The sequence below is a fragment of the Camelina sativa genome, chromosome 6 (assembly GCF_030686135.1).
Source record: "Camelina sativa cultivar CO46 ecotype springtype chromosome 6, ASM3068613v1".
Classification (NCBI taxonomy): Eukaryota; Viridiplantae; Streptophyta; class Magnoliopsida; order Brassicales; family Brassicaceae; genus Camelina; species Camelina sativa.
In genome coordinates, this window is record NC_141885.1 from 20624617 (window position 1) to 20643074 (window position 18458).

General features: G+C 37.5%; 6 protein-coding genes and 1 non-coding gene across 8 annotated transcripts; all 7 read right to left on the minus strand.

Moving 5' to 3' along the window:
* Positions 1-507: 507 nt before the first annotated feature.
* Positions 508-3449, minus strand: LOC104791895 (protein HOTHEAD). The gene is made up of 5 exons (XM_010517900.3): positions 3273-3449; positions 2521-3162; positions 1483-1886; positions 849-1387; positions 508-751 (listed from the first exon to the last, which is right to left on the minus strand). Exons 1-5 carry the CDS (start codon positions 3352-3354, stop codon positions 673-675), a joined length of 1746 nt encoding a protein of 581 aa, XP_010516202.1. The 5' UTR covers positions 3355-3449; the 3' UTR covers positions 508-672.
* A 357-nt stretch (positions 3450-3806) lies between these two features.
* Positions 3807-6791, minus strand: LOC104791896 (protein HOTHEAD-like). The gene is made up of 5 exons (XM_010517901.3): positions 6611-6791; positions 5801-6445; positions 4983-5386; positions 4348-4886; positions 3807-4235 (listed from the first exon to the last, which is right to left on the minus strand). The coding sequence occupies exons 1-5, from the start codon at positions 6693-6695 to the stop codon at positions 4154-4156; spliced, it is 1755 nt and encodes a 584-aa protein (XP_010516203.1). The 5' UTR covers positions 6696-6791; the 3' UTR covers positions 3807-4153.
* A 203-nt stretch (positions 6792-6994) lies between these two features.
* Positions 6995-9733, minus strand: LOC104791898 (protein HOTHEAD). The gene is made up of 5 exons (XM_010517903.3): positions 9412-9733; positions 8654-9295; positions 7965-8371; positions 7335-7873; positions 6995-7249 (listed from the first exon to the last, which is right to left on the minus strand). Exons 1-5 carry the CDS (start codon positions 9494-9496, stop codon positions 7207-7209), a joined length of 1716 nt encoding a protein of 571 aa, XP_010516205.2. The 5' UTR covers positions 9497-9733; the 3' UTR covers positions 6995-7206.
* A 510-nt stretch (positions 9734-10243) lies between these two features.
* On the minus strand, positions 10244-11688 carry LOC104791899 (peptidyl-prolyl cis-trans isomerase CYP19-3). Its single transcript, XM_010517904.3, has 2 exons — positions 11560-11688; positions 10244-11016 (listed from the first exon to the last, which is right to left on the minus strand). The coding sequence occupies exon 2, from the start codon at positions 10992-10994 to the stop codon at positions 10464-10466; it is 531 nt and encodes a 176-aa protein (XP_010516206.2). The 5' UTR covers positions 10995-11016; positions 11560-11688; the 3' UTR covers positions 10244-10463.
* Positions 11689-11854: 166 nt separating this feature from the next.
* Positions 11855-14760, minus strand: LOC104791900 (putative methyltransferase PMT22). 2 transcript variants are annotated; one of them, XM_087454185.1, is made up of 8 exons: positions 14043-14760; positions 13754-13903; positions 13403-13673; positions 13197-13307; positions 12924-13095; positions 12581-12826; positions 12299-12493; positions 11855-12209 (listed from the first exon to the last, which is right to left on the minus strand). In XM_087454185.1, exons 3-8 carry the CDS (start codon positions 13566-13568, stop codon positions 12026-12028), a joined length of 1074 nt encoding a protein of 357 aa, XP_087310311.1. In that variant the 5' UTR covers positions 13569-13673; positions 13754-13903; positions 14043-14760; the 3' UTR covers positions 11855-12025. The 2 variants fall into 2 exon arrangements, with proteins under 2 accessions (XP_087310311.1, XP_010516207.1); XM_010517905.3 differs by having other exon boundaries at positions 14069-14755.
* Positions 14761-15303: 543 nt separating this feature from the next.
* Positions 15304-15375, minus strand: TRNAK-CUU (transfer RNA lysine (anticodon CUU)). Its single transcript has one exon. It is a non-coding gene; the product is annotated as a tRNA-Lys (tRNA).
* A 587-nt stretch (positions 15376-15962) lies between these two features.
* On the minus strand, positions 15963-18238 carry LOC104791901 (ferritin-3, chloroplastic). Its single transcript, XM_010517906.3, has 8 exons — positions 17367-18238; positions 17144-17227; positions 16994-17054; positions 16799-16886; positions 16640-16701; positions 16471-16536; positions 16302-16365; positions 15963-16191 (listed from the first exon to the last, which is right to left on the minus strand). The coding sequence occupies exons 1-8, from the start codon at positions 17639-17641 to the stop codon at positions 16151-16153; spliced, it is 741 nt and encodes a 246-aa protein (XP_010516208.2). The 5' UTR covers positions 17642-18238; the 3' UTR covers positions 15963-16150.
* Between the last annotated feature and the right edge of the window lie 220 nt (positions 18239-18458).

Here is an 18458-nt window from a genome sequence, read left to right on the forward strand (position 1 = left end):
ATCACCTTTATACTTTAGGTACGATCATTATTTTTTGTCTTGCAAATGTATGCACTTTCATGGGAAACTTTGCTTAAAGAATTTGACAGTCAGACAGTGCTGCGGCATATAATAAACTAAAATCTTGATGGGCGCTAGGGATTAAAAAATAATGGGAAACCTTAAAGATCATTGCATTAATTAAATTTGGCATTGACTTATTAAATGGAACAAACAAACCATGCATATGGCAGCTGTGTGTAAAAAGATTCAAAACCTTCGTATACAATATTATTATTCTATATTGTACATTAGGAGTTTAATTAGGACCACATAAGAAAAATATTACAAATTAAGATCTGAAAACTTTGAATAGTATAAACTAACTGAAGCTGCAAATTAATCACATGTTAGTGTTCATATGCATGTTATATTGTTTCTTTTTGACGTCAGATTTTATATTTTTTAATTATATGTTATTTTATATGTTTATATCTTCTTAATATATGATTCTTTCAAAACCTTACATTTCCATAGAAACTTTTATAAAGATCAAATTCTAAAAGTCATCATCATATATATGAACAGTGTACTTATGAGAAAATCTCCTCTTACACAAAGTATGTATGTACTTATCGAGTTCATCGTTTCATTTTTTTTTCTTTCTTATGTGGTTTATCTGATATGGGACTTCTATAATTCGATTTTACTTGTTTCTTCACTATTTTCCTGAAAAGCCGCCCTCTCTCGGAGAATCTTCTGCCCCATATACCTACACAGTATAACTCTCCAACATTTATCATGTCTAACATATTGTAAAAATAACCTGTTTGGATCATTTGTTACGTTTGGTTTATGCATGTGTTTACCTTCCGAGCATCATGATCGTGGCTTGTGGATTAGTACCCGGGGTCTTGAGAAACGTGGATGCATCGATGACCCTCAGCGCATCAATCCCTAATACTTTGTAATCGTTGTCCACCACTTTTCCAACTTGACAACCTCCATGGTAATGATAAAGAGTCATCACTGTATCTTTACATAACTGTTTCAAATCGAACACCGAGGTTATGTGCCTTGGCCTCAAATTGATGGGAAGGAGAAGAATGAGATCCAACAGTCCACGCCCGTTCACTCCAGGGAACTTATACTTGGAGTATGCCTTCGAATCTATCACTTTAATCAAAGTACTAAGTCCTTCAACACAATTGTTCAAATCCTCTGGCTCTTGGTAGTAGTTGAATGTCACTGAAGGATTATCATCTGGATTTGTGTTCCGCAGCTCCAAGTGACCTCGCGAGAGCGGTCCATCCACTTTCATAACTATCCCACCGGCTTGTGCCGTCACGTTGAATCGAAAGTCCAAAGATTTGAAAAAGTTTGATAGGGTTTTGGTAGGGAGTTTTATCTGCATATACATCATACAAAAATATATAACACCTTAATTAATTAGTCTTGTGAATTAAAGTTTTATGTAATGTTTGGTGATATCAATGATTATACCTCATTGAGAAGATTTAGGACACCATCAAAGAAGCTATGAGTCAAACTAATAGAGAGACTTAACCCACTTAAACCTTCAATATAACTACCAAACTGTGGGATGCCCGCAATTTGGACAAGGGACACTTCTACTGGTTTAGGTGAAGGGACTAAAACAGGGTTCATGGGGTTATCACCCATTCCTTTCCCCACCATGGGGTGATCTAGGATGATTGGGTTCACTCCATGGGATGCAAGATGGGATCTTGGACCCACACCACTCAACATCAATAGTTGCGGGCTTGCGATTGCACCCGCTGATAAGATCACCTCGTCCATTGCGTCCTGATCAGCTAATTCTGCTGTGTGGAACACTCCATTTGCATCTCGGAATATGACCCCTTTGGCTTTAGGCTTTGGACTTTCTGTACAAAAACAAAGTTGATCATATCCGAATCATAGGAAAGGGCAGGAACAATGTGTATGCTCATGTTCAACGAAGAATGACTGAGATGGATGACAACGACCAAAATGATGAATGCCAAAATTATATGATACACTACATTACTTAAAAGTTATTAAAAAAAAAAAAAAAAAAAAAGCAAAGCGAACTATTGAAAGTCATGATTTAGAATCTAAATATTTTAGTTTTTTTAATTATGTTATTACAATTTCTTTTAAAATAGAATTATCTAATTTTATTATAATTAAAAAATATCTAGAAAAGATAACATATTTCTTTTGTTATAAATAGTAAATTAAACCAGTGTCGTGTATATATTGTTTAAGTGATTTTTCAAAAATATTGGTTTGGAATGTAGAAATATTCTGGTAGTAAATTTGGTTACGTGTAAGATAAGTCTCTCACACACTCTCTCGCTCTTCCTAACCCTCACGAGTCATGCCGTCTCCTTCACCAATCTTAAACCTCTTATTTATGGAAACCCAAAAGAAAAGAGAGATGATGGTGACTTTCAAATACTGCTTGAATAGTGTCAACTATCATCAACCAAATTTAACATTAAACCCAAAAAAAAAAAAATTATCAATAAAAAATACCTTTGGTAGTGAAGATGATCTTATGAACAGAAGCGTGCAAGTAGACAACAATCTTATCCGGATTAGCATACTCCAACAAATTTGCCGCCGTGTGTCTATGTCCATCCTCGTCTATTATCGTACCGCCAATTTTCGTCCCGTGAATATGTTCGTACGTAAAACCATTATAAGGAGTCACTCCAGCTTCCAAAAGCCCGTCTCTAAACGCCGATTGCCATCCCTTAACCTTTGGCTTGAACACCACTTTCTTCTCGACCCACTCGTAAGCCGCTTCGACCTCGTCTCTCTCCCATCCTGCTTCCGCCACGAAGTCATCTTCCGCACGTGAGTAAAACCCCGCGTTTATCACGGTGCCTCCGCCGAGCACCCGCGCGCGTGAGTTGATTACACCGTCTTGGGAGATGAAAAGCTGCGCCCATGAGTTTGGAGTTATGTTCAAGAGTGTGTTTACGAAGTTGTTGATTTCTGAGGCCGTTGGGTTGTCGTAAGGGGAACCACCACGTTCGAGAACTAAAACGGTAGCATTTTGAGAGAGCGTTGCGGCTAGTGCACATCCGGCGGTTCCTCCTCCAATGACTATATAGTCGAAGTGAGACAACTTTGGTGCTAATGTTGCATCTTTCATAAAACTATAATAACCAGCTTCACGACAATAAAATAATAAACGAAAAAAGAAGAAGTTAAAATCAAATACATATACTATGAATAACCTAAAAACTCATAAACTGAATGCTAAGTCAAAAGAATCGTACCTTTATCGGAATAACATGAACCGTGGAAGATTAAAATTACTACGATAACAAAACGAAATAATCGGAATATATGAAAATCCATGATGGTGTAAGATGATTCTATGCTATAGTTTTCGACCCAAACCAAAAGTATGTATAACTTTAATTTGCTTAATTTGTACGTAGTTTTATCATTTAGGGCATAAAAAGACTAGAATTCATCCGCTTTATTTAATGACGAAGTATACGATCCTCTTGTTCAGAGCCGTATATGAATTAACAAACAATATGAACCTTATACATATCATCACGGTTACGGCATATTCTTATTCGATTGCGATTTTTGGCGTTTTCCTTTTTACCATTTATTTAACAACATGTGTGATAAATGATTTAGGATTCAAAAGGCCATGGTCATAGAGAAATTGATGTCTTACATGAGAATTTCTGATATATATATGACAAAATTCGAATTAGATTTATTTATTTTTTATGCGGTCTTTTCAATAAAATATTACGACTGTCACCCTTGGGGAGAATTGGAAATTCTCACTTAAGAAAAAAAATCCCATTAGATAAACACGTATTTGACAACAATTTGTTATATTATGGTGGTGAGCCGAAGAGGAAAAGGAATTGGCTTAACATTTAGCCAGTGAGGACCTACATGCATGTACAATATAGATTGTAATGAACTAATTATAATCCTAAAACTCATTATATCTATTAAATCATACATTACCTAATTCGATTTCATATACTTTCATTCACAAAAAGAAAATAATCAGAAGCCTCATGTCATTTCTGGTTAATTATATATATATATATATATATTGAACACCGTCCTTGTACACACAAGTATTTATCTTTTTGATATATATGGATTCTTTGATTTAGAATTTCTACAACTCGGTTTTAACGGTTTCTTCTTCTTCTTTTCCTCGGATAATAGTCCTCTCTTGGAGAATCTTCTGCCCCATATACCTACACATATTTAGAGAACATGGTTGGATCTTCTATAGCTTTCGAACAATGATATGTAGAGAACATGGTTGAACATAAACATCTATTGATTTCTGCATATGCGTTTAATTACCTCCCGAGCATCATGGTAGTGGCCTGGGGATTAGTCCCTGGAGACTTGAGAAACGTGGAACCATCGATGACCTTCAAAGCATCAATCCCTAGTACTTTGTAATCATCGTCGACCACTTTCCCTACTTGACAACCGCCATTGTAATGATATATAGTCATCACAGAATCTTTACAATACTGTTTTAAATCGAACGTCGAGGTTATGTGTCTTGCCCTCAGATTGGTGGGAAGGGCAAGGATGATATCAAGTAGTCCACGCGCACTCACTCCATCGTACTTGTACTTGGAGTATCCCTTGGAATCGATCACTTTCATAATGGTACTAAGTCCTTCAACACACTTGTTCAAATCCTCCGGATCCTGATAGTAATTGAATGTCACTGAAGGGTTATCATCTGGGTCCGTGTTCCGCAATTCCAAGTGACCTCTCGAGAGCGGTCCATTCGTTTTCTGGATGATCACACCCGCTTTTGCCGTCAAGTTCAATCGAAGATCCAAAGGTTCAAAAAACTTTGAGATGAGATGCGTAGGAAATTTTGTCTGCACATAAAAAATATTATACAAAATATAGGGTATTTAGTCTTTTGTACGTGTTATAACAAATTCATAGCATGTGAGTGTATTAATAGATTATACCTTTTTAACAAGTTTCAGGACACCATCTAAGAAGCTACGGGTCAAACTAATAGAGAGACTTAGCCCACTTTCACCTTCAATGTAACTGCCAAACGTGGTGATCCCAACGGCTTGTACAAGAGACACTTCTACGGGTTCAGGAGAAGGGATGAACACCGGGTTCATCGGGTTATCAGCCATCCCTTGTCCCACCATAGGGGGATCTAGGATGACCGGATTCACCCCATAAGCTGTGAGATGGGCGGCAGGGCCCACACCACTTAACATCAAAAGCTGTGGGCTCGCAATGGCACCCGCTGATAAGATCACCTCATTCATTGAGCCTTGCGTTGCCAATTCTGCCTTGTGGACAACTCCACTTACATCTTGAAATATTACCCCGTATGCTTTAGGCCTCTGGTTCCCTGACAACACACAATTTTCGTACCCGGAGCAAATAAAATAATTGTGTATAATACTGTTCAATGACGAATGACCAATAATTAAAACAAACTTAAGTATAACTAATTATGTTACAATTCAACATTTTAACTATGTTCCGGTACTGTGTAGTAAATATGTATACTAATTAGCTCTTACAATATAAGACCTCTAAAACAAAAACAAAAACCAAAAAACCCACATAAGTAGCAAAAAGTGTTAAATAAAACCACAAGTTATGTTACACTGATGTTTGATTACGTAACAGCTACGTATCCTTTACATCTTTCTCTCCCTGCCCTAAACCCTCACGAGCCACTACTCCATCGCGTCTTCAATAAAAACTCATAAACCTCATACCATGGAAAAAAAAAAAAAGACATGTACTAGTATTATACCTTTGGTAGTAGTGAAGAGAATTTTATGGACAGAAGCATGCAAGTAGACAACAATCTTATTCGGATTAGCATACTCCAACAAATTCGCCGCCGTGTGTCTATGACCTTCCCGGTCAAATATCGTACCACCAAATTTGGTCCCATTGATATGTCCAAACGTGAAACCATTGTTTGGACTCACACCAGCCTCCAATAGCCCATCTCTAAACGCCGATTGCCATCCTTTAGCCGGCGGTTCGAATACCATCTTCTTCTCGACCCATTCATAAGCCGCTTCGCCTTCTTCTCTGTCCCATCCTGCTTCCTTAATAAAATCTTCTTCCCCACGCGAGTAGAATCCCGCATTTATCACAGTCCCTCCACCCAGCACGCGCACGCGTGAGTTGTAGACGCCGTCTTCTGAGACGAAGAGCTGCGACCATGAGTTTGGAGTTACGTCTAAGAGCGTGTTTGCGAAGTTCCCGATGTCTGTGGCAGCTGGATTGTCGTAAGGAGACCCACCGCGTTCGAGGACTAAAACGGTGGCGTCTCGAGAGAGCGTTGCGGCTAATGCACATCCGGCGGTTCCTCCTCCGATGATAATATAGTCAAAGTGAGATAACTTTGGTGCTGATGTTGCATTTTTCATAAAACTATAGTTTCCAGCTTCAAGATAACCCAAAATTTTCATAAAGTTCGGAATTAGTATTTTTTTTTTATGAATTTAATAATTTTTGTATGAAAAAGGAATTAGTATTAGTAACAGTATATGCTAAGATAACCCGAAAACAAAAAAACATAAATTGAATGGTTGGTTAAATAGTATTGTACCTTCATCGGAATAACACCATGAGTCGTGAAAGATGAAAACTGCGACGAGTATTAAATGAAAAAATCGGAAAATTTGAAAATCCATTTTAGTGTAAGATTATCTTTTTGAGGCAAAAACCAGTGGCTTTTATAAACAAACCCAAGAGAAGGAGCTATCTCATACAATTTTCGAATAAGTTTTAGTTTCGGCCTCTTAATTTGCTGGCACATTTAGGTCCAGACACTATAGTATAATTATATTACTACTGTATATCTTACATGTTAGTTAATGTTACCCCACGGTCCTTATCATACACGTTTTAATTGTATCCATATGTTTTTTTTCCAACCAGACATCATAATTCAAAGATAATTTCGAGGGGAAAAAAATTTAAAGATAATTAATTTTTCAACCATACGGCAAACCAAAGATTTTGTTATCCTTTTCGGTTCCTTTTTAGTTTCTCTGCATTTGCATGTAGAAATGACCAAGCTGCACAATTGTCCCTTTTATAGAAGACCTAATTTGTCGAATTGAAAAGAACTAAATATTTTTGTCATAATAGTGATTTTTTAGTATATTCAAAATCTCATGTTTCTTCTTCTTCTTCTTTTCTTCAAAAAGCCGTCCTCTCTCGAAGAATTTTCTGACCCATATACCTACACATTACAATTCTCCATAAATTAACAAATACAACATATTTAAATCATTTGTATCGATTGGTCTTTGCATGTGTTTACGTACCTTCCGAGCATCATGATCGCGGCCTGGGGATTAGTCCCTGGAGACTTGAGAAACGTGGATCCATCGATGACCCTCCAAGCATCAATCCCTAATACTTTGTAATCCTTGTCGACCACTTTCCCTACTTGACAACCTCCATGGTAATGATATATAGTCATCACGGTATCTTTACAATACTGCTGCAAATCGAACGTTGAAGTTATGTGTCTTGGCCTCAGATTGGTGGGAAGGGCAAGAATGAGATTCAATAATCCACGCCCACTCGATCCAGGGTACTTGTACTTGGAGTACCCTTTCGATTCTATCACTTTAATGATGGTACTAAGTCCCTCAACGCACTTGTTCAAATCTTCTTGATTCTTATAGTAGTTGAATCTCACTGAAGGGTTATCATCTGGATCTGTATTTCGCAACTCCAAGTGACCACTCGAGAGTGGTCCATTTGCCTTCTGGATGATCACACCCGCTTTTGTCGTCACGTTCAAGCGAAGATCCAAAGAATTTAAAAATGTTGAGATGGATTGAGTAGGAAGTTCTGTCTGCATAAGAAACATTATACAAAAATAGCATATGGTTAGTCTTGTGTTATAACAATTTCATAGCATTTTAGTGTAATTAATTTGATCATACCTTTTTAACAAGATTCAGAACACCATCTAAGAAGCTACGGGTCAAACTAATAGAAAGACTTAACGCACTTCCACCTTCAATGTAACTACCAAACTTGGTGATCCCAACAGCTTGTACAAGAGACACTTCTACGGGTTCAGGAGAAGGGATGAACACCGGGTTCATCGGGTTATCAGCCATCCCTTGCCCCACCATGGGGTGATCTACAATGACTGGATTCACCCCATGCGCTGCAAGATGGGCTGCAGGGCCGACACCACTCAGCATCAGTAGCTGCGGGCTCGCAATGGCACCAGCTGATAAGATCACCTCATTCAACATTGAGTCTTGCGTTGCCAATTCTGCCGTGTGGTACACTCCACCTGCATCTTGAAATATCACCCCATATGCTTTGGGCCTCTCATTACCTGTCCTAATTATATTAAACTTAAATATTATAACCATGCTCTAGTCAACATATAACAACAATATATCCTTACTGCGTATAATATATATGCTTAAAAAGGACGTATTTCAACTAACAAACACAAGTTGTGATTAAAAAAATAAAAGTTTGATCACGTGTAAGCTACTCTTTTATTGGTTTCTTATTTATTGGCCAGCAACGTCCCTCTCTCTTCTTATGGAAATTATTCAAATTAAACAAAAAAAGAAGTGTAATTTATCATTAATCAATAATAGTCAAATACCTTTGGTAGTGAAGAGGATCTTATGGACAGAAGCATGCAAGTAGACAACAATCTTATCCGGATCAGCATACTCCAACAAATTTGCCGCGGTGTGTCTATGACCATCCGGGTCAAATATGGTACCACCAATTTTGGTGCCAACGACATGTTCGTACGTGAAACCATTGAAAGGAGTGACTCCAGCCTCTAAAAGACCATCTCGAAACGCCGATTGCCATCCTTTAACCTGCGGTTCGAAAACTACTTTCTTCTCGACCCACTCGTAAGCCGCTTCGACCTCGTCTCTCTCCCACCCTTCTTCCGCCACGAAATCTTCTTCCGCACGCGAGTAGAACCCCGCGTTTATAACGGTCCCTCCACCGAGCACGCGAGCGCGTGAGTTGTAGACGCCGTCTTCGGTGATGAATAGCTGCGACCATGAGTTTGGTGTTGTGTTCAAGAGTGTGTTTGCGAAGTTCCCGATGTCTGTCGCGGTTGGGTTGTCGTAAGGGGAACCGCCGCGTTCAAGGACTAAAACAGTAGCGTTTTGAGAGAGCGTTGCAGCTAGTGCACATCCGGCGGTTCCTCCTCCAACTACTATATAGTCGAAGTGAGACAAATTTGGTGCTGATGTTGCATCTTTCATAAAGCTATAGTTTCCAGCTTCACCAAAACACATAAGTTGGAGTTCATATCAGTATACTACTTCAGGTATAACCGAATGAAAAAATAAATCATAAGTTGAATGATTGGTAAAATTAGGAAACTAGCAGTTGTACCTTCGTCAGAATAACACGAGTCGTGGAAGATGAAAACTGCGACGAGAATAAAATGAGATAATAATCGGAAAATATGAAAATCCATTACAGCGCAAGGTTATATTTGTTGAACTGGTATAAGAAAGATTTAACTGGTTCTTTATCTATTGGGACTAATGAAAAAAAAAATGATTATGATTATGTCCATACGCTATATATATAATTAAGGCAAAGTCTTTTGGAGTATAAACAACATTTTTATAAAGAACCATATCTCTCACGGTTATGGCAAAGTCTTATTCGATGGTGGCTGGCTTTGGCTTCTTTTATTTTCTAGCACATTAATTAAGTCCAAAGATTATAGTACAATATATCATCCAGGCTGCACATGATCCTTAATGTAAGCGGACCTAATTTGTTGACTTGAAAATAAATACATCTTTCTTTTCTTAATACTAATAATGAAGCATTCCGACTTTTTTGGTTTCGTTATTGACTTATTGTGATGAGCATGAGCTGGTGGGAGTCTGACTTTTAGTAACAAAAATAGCATTAATTGCAATGACAAACTGGTAGTTGGAGTTTTTAAGCTGAAACTTTAACTATAAACGGAAACTAATCAAAGAAATGCGAGAAAATACTTGTCATTGGTTAAAAATAATAATTCCTAAATGATCATTGAGTCTATCTAGTTATGCATGTATAAATCCGCCCATTTTGAAAAGTCAGCAGCTCCTATAGCTTTTAATGAAAGTCACAAGTGAACTCAAGAGAGTTTGGCTTATACATAAGCCATACCAAAACATGAAACAGTTCATCATAAATTGGAAAACTTGAAAAAACCAAAACCAAATGATTCAATAAAGAAATTTACCATTATTATCATCCATTCTACACTCAATACATAGTTTTATAAAAACTTAGAAGGATGAATCACTTACGAAAGGTTCATATGATATTGTCAAAACGTAAGTACTATTGCTTCGCATAGCAGCTAGATTGATCTTAACTATCTTAGATTGCTGCAGTCTCCACTTCACAACAGTCAAGATCAACCCAAACGTGTATTAAACTTACGAACTTGGGTTCTTGAGCTCACCACAATCTTCAATCACAACTGGTTCAGAGGTATTTCCCCTGTCAGAGCCAACATCTTCCATTGCCTTCACCACATTGTAACCATCAACAACTTTCCCAAAAACAACGTGTTTCCCATCAAGCCACGATGTCTTCTCAGTGCAAATGAAGAACTGAGACCCATTTGTGTTGGGACCAGAGTTAGCCATGGACAAAATCCCTGGACCAGTGTGCTTCAACTTGAAGTTCTCATCATCAAACTTAGCACCGTATATCGATTCACCTCCAGTTCCATTCCCACGGGTGAAATCTCCACCTTGGCACATGAATCCTGGGATAATACGGTGAAAGGCTGAGCCTTTGTAGTGTAACGCCTTTCCTGCTTTCCCAATTCCCTTCTCTCCTGTGCACAAAGCACGGAAATTATCAGCTGTTCTCGGTGTTACATCAGCGAACAGCTCCATTACAACACGCCCTGCCTTCATCTTCCCAATCAAGATGTCAAAGAAGACTTTTGGGTTCGCCATTTTCTCTCAGGTTTCACTAATCCTGTAAATAACAAAGGTTATGATTCAGCAACTCAAACTATAAACTAAAACCATGGATCTGAAACTAAACCCTATACAAAGATCACTTCCTATATAGACTCTTCTTAATTCCAAGACAGCCACAAACGCAACTCAAAAAGGTCTCAAATTGTTCAAACAACAACAATGGTGTGATGCAATTATTGCAAGATTCACTCAATTCAAAGGAATAAACTGTTCAGAACTGATCCATATTGAACTCATATCAAACAACAAATCATGAAATCGAGATATAAAAATGTCACACCCATTAGAATTGTCGATAAGAAAAGACAAGTTCTTATAACACAGAGATTCTTTTTAAATCCCAAATGGATGGTTTTTAGAATATCGCACAAATATTGAGCTTGCAGGCGTTTTTAGTTATACGTTATCTGCAAGCCTTCGATATGTGCTTCTACGCAATACAACCCCACGAATTGAGGAAACAGAGAAACAATTGGATTCATAAACTGAAGCAGAACCATCAAAAAACATGAAATGGGTTCACCGAAAAATCAAGTACCTTTGCAGATGAAACTCAAAAAAAAAAAAGTTCGTCTTCTCAACGAGCCCGTAGGTTTAACTACGGCGATGCGAGTGAAGATCTATATAACGGCTAGGGTTTTACTAGGGCTTTTGCTTGTTATGAGACAGAGAGTTCTATGTGTTTTGTCGTTTTTGTCCTTCCCTAACAAGCTAATCATTAAGCCCATATTACGATTCAGGCCCATTATCAAAACTACCGTCCAGAGACCCAACTAACTCATATTTGATTTCTTCTATCAACTAATCAAAACCTAATCCTGAAATCAAACAAATTAAAGGAAAAAAAAAGATTTGTATATAAACTTCAATTCTTTTGAAAGCTTAGTTAATAATGAACACTTTTGTCAAAATAATTTCGCCTTCAGATATTCCTATAATTTGCAAGCCAAAAATTATACTTCAAAAAAATTAAGAACAGCCTTGCTCAAACGTAAATGAACTCTTCACGGACGCCACGAAGACTTCACGCCAACAAGGTATTTGCCTCTGTACACATTCGTTGACCATCGGAGAGATAAAAGAATAGGGTTTAGCTTCTTCAACATTTCAACGGTGTCTTGCACCACAAGATACCCTCCTGGTCTTACTATTCTGTCTATTTCCACTACCACCTCCATCAACTCACACCTGAGAAAATCCAAAACCCCATAGTTAAAAACAAAATGTAGTTTTGTTCTGGATCCAAACACACAAAACCAGTCCAGTTCAATCTTTACCTTTGAGAAAGATTAGTGAGAAGGAAACTAGAGTGCAAGAGATCATATGATCTAGGGTATGTATTGAACGACTCACACCAATCATGGTATATCCCGATCAAACCTCTATCGAAAATTGTTGATAACGTGTCTTCACCAGCCACAGGAATCACATTCATCACCCAAAGACGTTTGTTTATAAGAGCAGCAGCAAATCTGAAAGCAAATTATGAACCAAGATGAGTAAGCAAGAGAAGATTCTTACTTTGTGAACTATATTTATATATTGAAATATTGTCTCACCCTCCATAGCCAGCGTTCATGTCCATAACATTGTGAATCTTGCTCCAGTTTATAGCTAAACCGTTTAGGTAGATATCTGATATGATTCCAGACCAGAGTTTCGTATCTTCTCTGTATCTCTCTTCACTAGTCTGTTCTCTCAAGAGGCTCACCGGTGTATCAGTTAACCTTCCAGGCCATACTGAAGGCCATTTTCCGGTTAAACTGACCGGTACTTTTGGTAGACATGTAAGCAGAGGAGTGTACCTGTGATTCGAAGTTACAGGTATTGGTCAAGACTCAAGAGACATCAAAAACTCTGCTTTTTGTTGAAATGAAACAAAAGAGGATACAATGTCATTACCATGAACTGTTCTTCTTAGTCTCTTCTTCGATGCAGAGAGGTGGATCTTTGTCCTTACGAGCTTCATAGCAAGAATCTGAGTCTGGTTTTTGGTAAATCACGAAACCAACTTTTGTGAAACGAGTTCTAGCCACAACTTTCCAACACATTGATGTAGTCAAAGCCTCCATTGCTGCAAGAGAAAACACACACAAAAGCAGAACATTCATAAACCTTCTTCTGTACGCTTACTAAAACATAATCAGGATAAGACTAACAAATCATAATACTAACTTTTCCAAACGTTACGGTGTCCTTCATCGTGTTGATAAACCGGTGTAGCTGACCAGACAAAAAACCCTCCAGGCCTTAGAACTCGGTTAAGTTCCAAAAGTGGTCTACCACCTGCAACAACACATTTCAAGAACAGTATTAACAAAAGCAATGAACTTCTCTGATTCAAAATGTTAAGGATATATATTTATATTGAGTATATCAACCGTATCCGTGCCAATGGACTCTGCATCTAGCGCAATGGATAACGTCGTAAGCATTATCAGGAAAAGGAAGCTTTTGAGTTCCAATAACAGCGAGAGTAGCTGGAATCCCTCGTTCTAGTGCGAACTGAATCTGAGCTTCGTGTTCGTCTTTAGGAGCAAATGACATTGTGATTACGTTTTTATCAAGTAAAGTCCCACCAAAGCTAGCCACACCACAACCAACATCAAGAACCACTCTTACTTTCTTCCCCCAATCAAGTACACGTAACGTCTGTACCAAAAAAGAAGGAAAAACCAAAAACTCAATAAACTGAATCAATGTTTTGGTTTATGTGTTATATGTTTTTAAACCTTTTGTATGAAGTTGATGTAGTGAATAACACCGTCTTTGAATTGAGTTCCACCTCCAGGGAAGACAAAGAAAGGTCCGGATTTGCGCACCCAGTTCTGATCTTTCTTGTATTCTACAAGCTTCGGGTGAGGAACATTATCATACCAAATCTGCAGAAACAAGAACTTTAGAAAGCAGAGCAATCACAAGAACTAAACTACTCTAAATCAACAAAGCAAGAACAAAGAAGACCTGATTTTTTTCTTTTTGCAAGAACCAAAGAAACCGTAACAAAAGAAAATATCTTACCGAAAAAATAGAAACAAGTCTCTCACCATGTCCCTACTCTGAGGCCAAGGAAGAGGAACTTTGTAGCGTTGTGGCAAAGGAACCAAACATTTAGGTGCAGGCACAGGGCAATGTCTCTCTCTGTGCTCCATGTTCCTCTTCGACTTGAGTTTCTTGATAGCTTTCGTGTTATCCAAACAAGGTATGTAATCTGGACTCTCACATCTCTTCCAATCCACGGTCAAACTCACATTCCATTCTTTGTCGTCTTTAAACCAATCCGATTCCAAACCGTGATCAATCGGATGATCAACGACTCGGGTCTGGTTAACCGGTGGTTCCGGAGGAGATGATGAGTTGTCGTTGGTGGGACTCGAGATTGGTGTGGCGGTGGGGATGTTGGAGAGAGAAGATCGACGGAGATTAGAGAGAGACAAGTAAGGGAAGAGATCGATGGTGTCATTGGTTAAGAGGAGGATTGTGACTGATACGAGCAAGAGTGAGAGAACACAGAGACCTGAGAGTTTGCGACTTTGGAAGATGTTCTTGATCATTCTTTCTTCTGTTTCTTCCACGCAACACAATAGAGAGAGTTACTCTGATCGATCTTGAGAAAGGGAAGAGAAGAGAGTTATTGTAGTTTATGTGTAAAGAGCTAAATATAGAAAACAAGATTGGCAATAAATAAATAATATATGACATGTGTCATGCCATTACTTGCTCTGACGTGATGTGAATTGTGAGATATGGAAAGTAATCTTAAGTATCTTTTATGAAATTATGATAATTGTATAGTTTGATGTGCAAGTTAGTGGATGAGAATAGGGTACAAAAGGTGAAGTTGGTCTAAACCGGAAAATCTCACTCTATTTAAACCGGTCTGTTTAAGGAGTCTCCAGCTTCAAGCTGTGTGACTATGCCTTTATGTCTCTCAATTGTCTCAATAGAAGGACAAAAGCTATCAAAATTGCCTAAGTTAACTCTCATAAATCAAATATATAACTTCGTGTGAACGAATTGCTTAGTTGTAGTCTTGTAGATTAATTTGATTGTGAACAAATTGCTTTAACTATAAAGTCATTTGGTTGTTAAATAAAGAACACATCAGACAAGATTACAAATGTAAATCATAATACAAAAGCTCATCCTCATGTGTCTTCTTCATCATCTTAGAAACAATTACAAAAAGCTTTCCCTTTAGTTCACTTCAGACGTTCAGTCGAAAGTCGAAACTAGGAAAGAACCAAAAGCTGTCTGATAAAAAAATAAAGCTACCAAAATTCGCCCACCGTGGGGCTCGACCCACGACCACAAGGTTAAGAGCCTTGCGCTCTACCAACTGAGCTAGACGGGCTTGTTGTTTGTTTTCTCCTTCTTTAGCTTCATATTGGTAACTATAAACGTAAACATGAAATAAATTACTAATGTACTGGTGGAGCTGGGTGGTCATGGTCTAGAGTAGACAGTAGAGACACTACGCCCATGACATGTATCAGACTTTTATCAACTAATTTTTTACCATTCCTCAATTTGAAGTTCATCAATATTTCAAGTCGATAAATGTCTTTTGTGGATTTATAAAATTTAGAATACTTTATACATGTGAAAGATATTATATCGCGTACATGATATTATACAAGATATTATAAACTTGTTTTTCAAGAACATCGTATTAAAATGACGAAATAACAAATTGATTGGTATATGTTGTGGGTCATTAGATAGTTTCCTTACACACACGATACACCAATCATTATTTAAAATCTTGACTGTATGGACACTGATAACTGATCTCACTGGATTACCACTATGTTTATTTTTGTTGGATAAAGAATGTTTTGGTACCACTTAGTTTATTAATACGAAATTAAAACATACTACTTTCATGCGCGGTAATAAAAGAGTATCATAAAACAATGGTTGATGTGAAACGTTCTAAAGGAAACTGAAATATTAGGAACATAATATTGGAAAATAAAAAGAAGGTTAACCCAAGAAACATAATAGCTTGTTTTCTCTCACAAAGCAACAGATATTAAATCAAGTCTACCCTCACAAAGTTACATCTCAGCATACTCAAAATAACTCGAAAGTTAAACCAAACTGCGAGATTACAGCTAAAAAATCGATCAAGCAGCACGAAGAAGCTCCTGATCGAAATGCCATGTTCCTGTATAACAAAAAAAAAAAAAAAAAAAACACAAAGCGTGAGGCACGAAGTGGACGAATTGAGGTATGCGTTTTATATTAGTTTTAAAACTGATTAAACAAATGGGTTACCATGTCCTTTGCCGAGTCTCCTAAGTTGAGAAACATATTCTGAGATTTTCTTAATTGCATCCACCTGCGAATGTTATATTTTTAAAATCATTAGATTCCATTTTTGACAGATCAACAAGCCCCATATCTTTGCCACTAACAATAGAACGTGTCTGGGTATTTTGTTTACCTGTTCGTTTAGGTACGTACTCTCAATAAAATCTGCCAACTGGACATCATCGTTCTTGGAAGCCACCTGTTGACCAACACATTATTCAAATACCAAATTGTATTAAGAAACTAGTAGAGCTAGATTATGACTTGAATGCCATAAACAAGAATTAGAGAGATGGTCTTACACTGTGCAGGTTTAGGAGCTTTTCATTGACTAGCTTCTCCAATGAGAGAGTAAGCTCCATGGCTGGCAACAACAAAGAACACCAAATTATGCATTCCAAAACTTCAATAATAATAACATCACCACACCAATTTCAGAAAGGGGGAAAAAGAAGCTTTACCATAGAGAGCATCTCCTTTCTCAGGGTGATCAAACTCAGACTGAGGGAGCACCATGGACTGTAACTTGACCCTCCCACCACGCTTGTTCTGTAGATCGAGTAAAACAAAACGGTGTTAGTATAAAACAAAACCTCAGACAATAGGGGCTAATGAAAAGAAAAAAAACACAAAACGAAATCGTTGGCTTAAGGGACCTGATACTCCATCAACAGCTCAGCGTGCTCTCGCTCTTCCACACTCGAATCCTTGAAAAAACTGAGTAACAGAGACAAAACTCATTAATCAACACACAGAGACAGAACGAACAATAGCAAAAGGGGTTTCCAATAATAGAAAAAACTCACTTGGCCAAACCCTTGAGGGCAACGTTATCACGATCAAAATACGCATACAGAGCGTGGTAAACGTAGGATGCGTTATACTCCACACTGCAAACAAACGCAAAATCCAGATTCATTGATATACTCAAAAAAAACAAAAAAAACAAAAATTAACTCAATCGACAGATTTAGAATTCCAATCTAAACAAAAACTGTTAGAATCGAAGAAGACGAATTAGAAACGTACTTGATCTGCTCGTTAACAGCGGCTTCGCACTCAGGGGAGTACAATTGACGAGCAAGAGAAAACTGCTGACCAGAAGGAACAAGATCTAGCTCCTTCTTCACCTCTTCGAACGGCTCAAACACAACGCCGCTCAACGTGCTTGATGAACCCTTGGTACTAGCACGGAGAGCGAACGAGAGGTTTCCGGGTTTTACAGAAGAAACTGAAGAGAAGAGAGGAGTCTCTCCATGAATGTTCAAGAGTGAGAAAGTAGAAGCAGCAGCTTTGAGAAGCATCTTTTTTTTTTTTTTTTTTTTTTTAGCTCTCTCTCTCTCTCTAGAAACGATGCTGGAAGAGAAGAAAGGGTTTTTGTGGTGGGTGAGGAGGCGATTAGTGGCGGAAGGATGTAATATAAATGGATGATGAGGCGGTAGATGAATGACACGTGTATGGACAAGATTGAGAGGTGGGTTTAGGAGCGTGTCAGGCGTGTGGTATTACCGCTTTACTGGAAGATATTTACATTTTCTCATCGGTTTTTGTGTAATTTTGGGCCCTCTCGTTTTTTGGATTTTTCCTTTTCGGCTTTTTCTGTAAAGAGAAAAGAAAAAATATATCAATTGACAATTTTCTTTGGTTAGAAAAAAAGGAGGAATATACTCAAATAAAAGGGAGTTTTACTATAATATTATTAGAAAACAACCAAACCTATCAAGATTTTAAAAGATTTGTAGAGCAGATTTTTAACATTTTAATAATATGTACAATTTCTACCATATTAAGAATATTAAAAGATTTGAAACTAAATAATATGTACATTTTCTAATCTATACTAATAAAAACTGAATAAAACTTTTAAACTTGGACGTTCGATAAATCAAGCTTTCTTGCTCATTCGTTGTTAGAAGCATATTAATCTTATTTATACCGATTCTGAACTATTGTCTAAAAATTTTCTAGCCGATGTGGGATATTGTACATAGTTCTTTTATTTCCATAAATTTAAAAATTTTTCTTTTTCTAAAAATTCTGGAAATTTTAAAAATGTTAATAAATGACATGTCAAATTCTGATAGGTTGTTTAAAATAATTCTTAATAAATAAAATTCTGGA

Bases quoted from the DNA above. Each gene is read 5' to 3' on its own strand.
- LOC104791901 (XM_010517906.3), bottom strand. From the start codon at position 17,641: ATGCTTCTCAAAGCTGCTGCTTCTACTTTCTCACTCTTGAACATTCAT. The intron at 16,702-16,798 runs GTAAAGCTTCTT...TGTTGTTGCCAG, and splicing joins GAAAGGAGATGCTCTCTATG to CCATGGAGCTTACTCTCTCA. The intron at 16,192-16,301 runs GTAACCCATTTG...TTTGTTATACAG, and splicing joins GAGACTCGGCAAAGGACATG to GAACATGGCATTTCGATCAG.
- LOC104791895 (XM_010517900.3), bottom strand. From the start codon at position 3,354: ATGGATTTTCATATATTCCGATTATTTCGTTTTGTTATCGTAGTAATT. The intron at 3,163-3,272 runs GTACGATTCTTT...ATTGTCGTGAAG, and splicing joins TTCATGTTATTCCGATAAAG to CTGGTTATTATAGTTTTATG. The intron at 752-848 runs GTAAACACATGC...TATACTGTGTAG, and splicing joins ACGATCATGATGCTCGGAAG to GTATATGGGGCAGAAGATTC.
- LOC104791899 (XM_010517904.3), bottom strand. From the start codon at position 10,994: ATGGCGAACCCAAAAGTCTTCTTTGACATCTTGATTGGGAAGATGAAG.
- LOC104791900 (XM_010517905.3), bottom strand. From the start codon at position 14,575: ATGATCAAGAACATCTTCCAAAGTCGCAAACTCTCAGGTCTCTGTGTT. The intron at 13,674-13,753 runs GTTTAAAAACAT...TTTTTGGTACAG, and splicing joins ACATCAACTTCATACAAAAG to ACGTTACGTGTACTTGATTG. The intron at 13,096-13,196 runs GTTAGTATTATG...TTTCTCTTGCAG, and splicing joins ACACCGTAACGTTTGGAAAA to CAATGGAGGCTTTGACTACA.
- LOC104791898 (XM_010517903.3), bottom strand. From the start codon at position 9,496: ATGGATTTTCATATTTTCCGATTATTATCTCATTTTATTCTCGTCGCA. The intron at 7,874-7,964 runs GTATGATCAAAT...TTTCTTATGCAG, and splicing joins TTCTGAATCTTGTTAAAAAG to ACAGAACTTCCTACTCAATC. The intron at 7,250-7,334 runs GTACGTAAACAC...TGTAATGTGTAG, and splicing joins GCGATCATGATGCTCGGAAG to GTATATGGGTCAGAAAATTC.
- LOC104791896 (XM_010517901.3), bottom strand. From the start codon at position 6,695: ATGGATTTTCAAATTTTCCGATTTTTTCATTTAATACTCGTCGCAGTT. The intron at 4,887-4,982 runs GTATAATCTATT...TTTTATGTGCAG, and splicing joins TCCTGAAACTTGTTAAAAAG to ACAAAATTTCCTACGCATCT. The intron at 4,236-4,347 runs GTAATTAAACGC...AAATATGTGTAG, and splicing joins ACTACCATGATGCTCGGGAG to GTATATGGGGCAGAAGATTC.